Source organism: Manis javanica, chromosome 5 (genome assembly GCF_040802235.1).
Source record: "Manis javanica isolate MJ-LG chromosome 5, MJ_LKY, whole genome shotgun sequence".
NCBI classification, from domain to species: Eukaryota; Metazoa; Chordata; class Mammalia; order Pholidota; family Manidae; genus Manis; species Manis javanica.
In genome coordinates, this window is record NC_133160.1 from 53,558,153 (window position 1) to 53,564,300 (window position 6,148).

General features: G+C 47.7%; 1 protein-coding gene across 2 annotated transcripts in view; it reads left to right on the top strand.

The window, feature by feature from the left end:
* Nucleotides 1-2,507, top strand: part of LOC108383586 (endogenous retrovirus group FC1 Env polyprotein-like) — a 62,802-nt gene extending 60,295 nt beyond the window's left edge. For both annotated transcript variants that reach the window (XM_073237039.1, XM_073237040.1), the window contains one exon: nt 944-2,507. In XM_073237039.1, the coding sequence (XP_073093140.1) occupies nt 944-1,985 (1,042 nt within the window). In that variant the 3' untranslated portion in view covers nt 1,986-2,507. The remainder of the gene's footprint in view (nt 1-943) is intronic.
* Nucleotides 2,508-6,148: the final 3,641 nt, after the last annotated feature.

Below are 6,148 nucleotides of genomic sequence, written 5' to 3' on the forward strand. Positions count from 1 at the left end.
CTAGTGTTTTATAAGCCTCCAGAAAATAAGCCTCCTCTCACCCCAAAATGGGAAGGTCCATACCCAGTCATTCTCTGCACCCCCTCAGCCACTAAGCTCTCACTGCCTGATAACTCTGTCACCCCTTGGATTCCTATCTCCAGGTTAAAACCAAACACCCAGGACCCACCTCCTCTGGACACCCAAGATCCAACCCAGAGTCCTTCAGATACAGCCCAAGATGCTGTCTACTCTTCCACTCTCCATCCCTCTGATCCTTTGAAACTCCGCATCTCCCATTCACCCCCTTTGCCATCCATACCCGAATCATGACCTTTTCTTCCTTTACTGCTCTCTCTCTCTCTTTCCTCATTTCTGTCATCTTCCCCGTCACCTCAGCCTCCTTTGTATGGCGATTCAAGGTCAGACAGACTTACACACAGCATCAAACAAAAACCACTGCCCTCTAAAAGGCTGCTCCGAGCCTTTGTACCTTCACTTTCCTCCCTCCACCGAAGTGTTCACTAGCAGCCCCTTTTTCACTCCCTACCTCTGCTTCCTCTATGACCAAAAACAAGCCTCATGCAGGCGGTGGCCAGACACCTATGGGGGATGTCCCTAGTGGTCTTGCGCCATTCACTACATGGGTGACTCTCGGTACCCACAGTATTACTCCTCCAACCATTTCATAAAATATCCCAACAGCTCATTCTCCTTATCAATCCCTGATCCCTGGGACCCTCGATGGGCTGCCGGAGTCACAGCCTCAGTTTACTACGGGGGGTCCTTGACCCCCCACGGTACCTTTCATATTTCTCGAGAGTATGTTCCTTCTCATTTCCAGATCTCTCAAGTTGCATCAGATATCAGACATTCCGAAAAAGTTATTATTTAAACATTTGACGGTGCCTCTTCATCTTTCTATCCCCGCCCCTCTTCTAATTTCTCCTACTCTTGGTTACAGATCATTCAAGACACCATCATCTTTCTCAACCACACCCTCAACACGGCCAATTGTTTCTTGTGCGCATCACTACAGCGCCCACTGCTGGCCGCCGTGCCCCTTAATATTTCCAACTACTCCTTCCATGCCAGAAGGACAACCCCTCCGCCCCCTGGCAGACATACCCCTATGGGAACCAGAATATGCAGATAATCTCACCATCCACCACTGTGTAGGCCCAACTCCACCCCCCTCCAGTGCACTTCACTGCTTCTCTATCTACACCACCACCTCTGACTCTAAAACTTTTACACAACCAGGACACTTCTTTTGGTGTAATGGCAGTCTTTTCAACTCACTGCCTCCCAACTCCAATATACCCTGCATTCTCGTCACCCTAATCCCACAGCTTACACTTTACAGCATGGCAGAATTTCTTGAGCTCCAACCTCCCTTGCCCTCGCGCACAAAAAGGGCTGCTTTCCTTCCCATCATGGTCGGTATCTCTTTGACCACCTCAGCCATTAGGGCAGGGTTTTTGGGAGGGGCCTTGGGTCACTCTCTGTGGGCAATTAAATATCTCAACGCCAAACTTGAGGGAGCCCTGACATCCACTGCCGATTCCCTGGCCTCTCTCCAAAGACAGGTCACTTTGCTAGCTAAAGTAACCCTTCAAAACCGGTGGGCCTTAGATCTGCTTAAGGGCGGCACCTGTGTCTTCCTTCGGGAAGAGTGCTGCTATTACATCAATGAATCCAGCATTGCAGAAACTGACATTACCAAACTCACCGACCTTGCCTCCAGCCTCCACTCTGCTTCCAATTCCAACCCATTCTCTTCAATACTAACAAACCCCCTCCTTACCCGGCTCTGGCCCATTGCAGGCCCCATAATAATCATTCCTCTTCTCGCCTGTCTCTTCTTACCCTGTATAATAAAGTTCATCAAATCCCATGTTGGAAAAATCTCTAATCAAACTTTCAACCAGCTTTTACTCAGGAACTATCAGCTTCTTCCCACAGAAGATCCCTCACCCTCACGTGACCTCCTCACCACACGCTGAGATGGACACCTCTCTCCACTAAAAATTGTTCCTGGAAACAATGGCCGCAGACGCCTCGCTCCTGACACCCATATCCTCTTGGCACTATTGGAATCAACAGGTCCTCGACCTATGGTTACAGGGAACCTTCATTAATTTCCAATCTGAAGAAGTCCACATCTACTCGTCCTTACTGTGGGGAGTCCTATCAACCCTTTCCTCCCGGTCCTCAATCCCTCACTCCCTTCTCCGCCCCTGGTCAGCAGGAAGCAGTCAGAGAGAAAACAACGTCCACAACCCCATAGAAGAGAAAGGGGGGAATGAAGGGTCCCCACCCATAAGATGGTGAACCTCCTGCTTCTCTTCCAAGTCTTTTGTTCCCACCGGTGCCACCCAAGGCCCAATCACCTTTCACCCCCCCCCCTCCAATCCCATCACCTGGCCAATAGCCACCAGTCCCATTGAAGTGGCACCTCAATCAGCTTATGTCCCTCCCTATATAACCTAGTACCTTTCCCCAATAAAGTGGAACTCTCTGGTGAATTGCTGCTGTGTGTCTCTCCTTCCTTTCAATCATGATGTAAACTAGAAGATAGATAATAAGGAATGTGACAGTCTTAAAATTTCTCTCTGTGCCCCAGTGCTTTTGTGTGGTCCATCAACCAAGTATTAGTTTACCAAACATTTACTCTCTCCATATTTCTGTGAATTACTTCCCTTTTCCTTTGAAATCTCAAACCCCTACCCCTTTTTCCTTGGTTCAGGATGACATGTATGTTTCATTCTCCCTGAATGTCTTTGGAACCCTTGAATATCGCTTCCTTATACATGTATAATTAAACTTGTTTTTTTCCTCCTGTTCTGTCTCATGTCAATTTGATTCTTACACCAGCTAGAACCTGGGGTAGAGGAAATTTCTTATTCCCTGTAAGTCCAGGGAGAGGAAATCTCGGGACAAAATACTTCTAAAAATCAAAGTCAGTCAAAGTTTAAAACCCGTTTATTGCTTACAAAACTGCAGTCTGGCCCATGTCTCTCTCCTGCTCCAGCAGCAGCAAAATCTGGCCAGCAAGCCAGCCCCCTCCCCTTAACCTCTCAGGTTCAGAAATGCCCTTGGTTGCCCAGGTAATTACCCATTGATATGGAGATGAACTTCTCTCCACCCCTGAGGAATGATGCAAATGCACTAAAGCCATACTTCCTTCCACCTTTGAATCCTATTGATATGCAGATGTACTAAAGCTGGGTGAGATATTCTGGAAATATTACAACTTTACCCACAAGCCACCCCTCCAGAAATCTTGCCTTACAATTTACTCATTACCCCTCTTCCACACAATCTAATAACATACAATAGCAACAGCAATAAAATCTTGATAATGCTCAAGCCAGAGGATTCAGCCTATGCAGATTAAGTAAACGTACTTTACAGCACAATCTCTCACTAAGTACAAAATATGTTTCTACACTTGTTTACTTACTCCTAACAACCATGCTAGATTGCTCACAAAACGTTTACCAAATATTAGACAAAGTCAAGCCTCTCTTTAAGCATTTTTTTCTTGACAGCAACACAATCATAATTCTCAAAGCAGAGGATTCAACTAGGTTCAAAGTCCCATGCAGATTAAGTCCAAAGATCGTCCATTCCAGCCATCACACAGCAGCTGCAGCCAGCGGCATATCCAGGACACAAGGACTATAGGAGCAAATAACCATGATTGGGGGTGTCACTTTGCTGTTATTCCAGAAATAAACAGGAGGCCAGCTTGCAGGCCTTTTCGCCAAGGTGCCAGAAGAGCCAGCCATCACTGGTCCATGTGTTGAAATGTCCAGGGCCATGTCCATTTTACTCCTAATTGCTGCACCCGTCCTTGCAACATATGACCAATAAAGTGGGTGCCTTGATCCCTCTCAATCACTGGTGACCAGCCATAGGCTGCAAAGAGATGCTCTAGGACCCTCTTGGTGGATTGCTGATCTGCACAACATGCAGGGCACTTCTTCCAGGCTTGGCTAACTTCTTCAAAGGTCAATGGCAAGGCCCACCAATGAGTGGGCTACAGCCCACATTGTCTTTTGTCCCACATGCAACAAATGCTGATGTAGCCATTGGGCCACATCAGAGGCAGGCTTTCCTTCTAGCCAGCACACCTGGGCCAGTGTCAGCTTCATCATTCCCTGGGGATGCCAAAGGCAAATGGCCAAGTCACATGATATGTAGTAACAGTCTTAGTCTGACCAGAGGCCCATAGGTCTTGCCACAGCTCTTGCCCCCAAAGGGGCTGGTGACAAACCATCCAGTTGGCATGGTACATGTCGGTAGCCACAGGGTCAAGCCCTGATAGATGGCCCAGGTGTCAGTGCAGACAACTATGGGGGAAGGCTCCTGGGTGATCATGAGCCACAGTGCCTGCAACTCAGTCCATTGACTGCTGTTCCCCTCTCCATACTCCATCCATAATGTCTCAGTCTTAGGATAGAAAGCCACAGCCCTCCACTTTGGGGGCTGTGCAAAACTGGAGCCATCTGTGTACCAAACATCTTCAGGTATAGGGGCTTTTCCCTCCTGATAAGGAGTCTCGGCTACTAGGGGCTGAAAAGTAAGTTCTTCCTGCTTTCCACTGGAATAGGTCACTGGCCCCAATAAGCATTGGAGTTCTCCACTTAAGGTGCTAGTAGAGAGGGCACTGTGCTGCTGTAAGTATGTGCCTCGTTTGGCCAATGTAGGTGTCTGTGCCACACCACTCCAAGGCCTTTGGGTCCAATGTCACACCCACCCTGCAATGGGATAGGTAGTTATTACCTTGGTCAGAGCTGTTCCAGCAATGGGCTCTGTAGCTAGCAAGGCGTGGTACACAGCAGCCAGTTGCTTCTCTATCAAGGTGTACTGGACCTCTGCTCCTTTCCATAGTTGTGACCACAATCCAATAGGTTGGCGTGTCCATTAAAGCCGCTGCCAAAGACCCCATCCATAACCACTTTTGGTTACATGAACATCTAGTTTACAGGGTCTTGATGAGTCCATTACATTCAAGGCCTGTACGGCCTTGACTGCCTGCTTGGCAGCAGTAAAAGCAGCTGGACATGTCCCAGTCCCACTTGAAACTCTCATACCAACCAGTATAAGGGCTTCAGAATTTGTGCCAAGTGTAGGATAAACACTCTCTAGTAGCCCAAAAGACCCCAAAACTCTTGTAATACTGCCACAGTGGTAGGGGTGGGGAAAGCCTGAACCTTGTCTATAACTGCTTCAGGAACAACTTTACTTTTACCTGACCAGACAACCCCCAAGAATTTCACAGACAAACCAGGTCCCTGAACCTTGGTGCTATTCACAGGCCATCCTTTTTCCTGTAGATGTTGCAACAGTCTAGGAACTGCCCCTTCTCAATCTGGAAGAGAATCAGATGTGAGCATAATGTTATCAATGTAGTGTTATAACCACACTGTGGTTTCCTCCATGTGGCCAAGTCCTGGGCTACCAGTTCATGACAGATGGTGGGACTGTGGAGATATCTCTGTGGAAAGAAAGGGAATGTCCAATGCCGACCTTCCTATGTGAAGGCAAACTTCCTGGATTTCCTGTGCTATGTCAATAGGAAGAAAGTATTAGCAAAGTCTACTACATACTGATACATTCCGAGTTCATGGCTGAGCATGTCCAGAATGTCTGCAATATGGAGGACAGCAGCATGCAAAGGGGGGTGTGACTTTATTCAATTCCCTGTAGTCTACAGTCATACACCAGGAACCGTATGGCTTTCTCACTAGACACACTGGGGAATTAAAAGGACTATGAGTGAGCTTTATGATGCCCACCCTCCCCAACTCCTGTAGTTTCTCCAATTTCCTTATGCCCCCCAGGCAATTTATACTGCTTAATATTTGTCACCTGCCAAGGTACAGGCAGAGCTACAGGTGGATGCTTAGCATGTCTCTTCAGAACTGCCTTTGCCACACATACCCTCAATCTGAACTCACCTGCAGTGGTCTGTAACCACAGGACATGAAGGTTATCTATCCCCAAAATATACATGGTATACTCCTTTGGGGGTAAATACCCTATCCCCAATGTGATTTGGACATTCTTCACTCTAATTGCCTTACCCCCATAGCCATCTATCACAGCAGGGGTCCCGGGAAAATGCTCAGGGTTGCCATGAATCAAAGGTCAGCTCTTG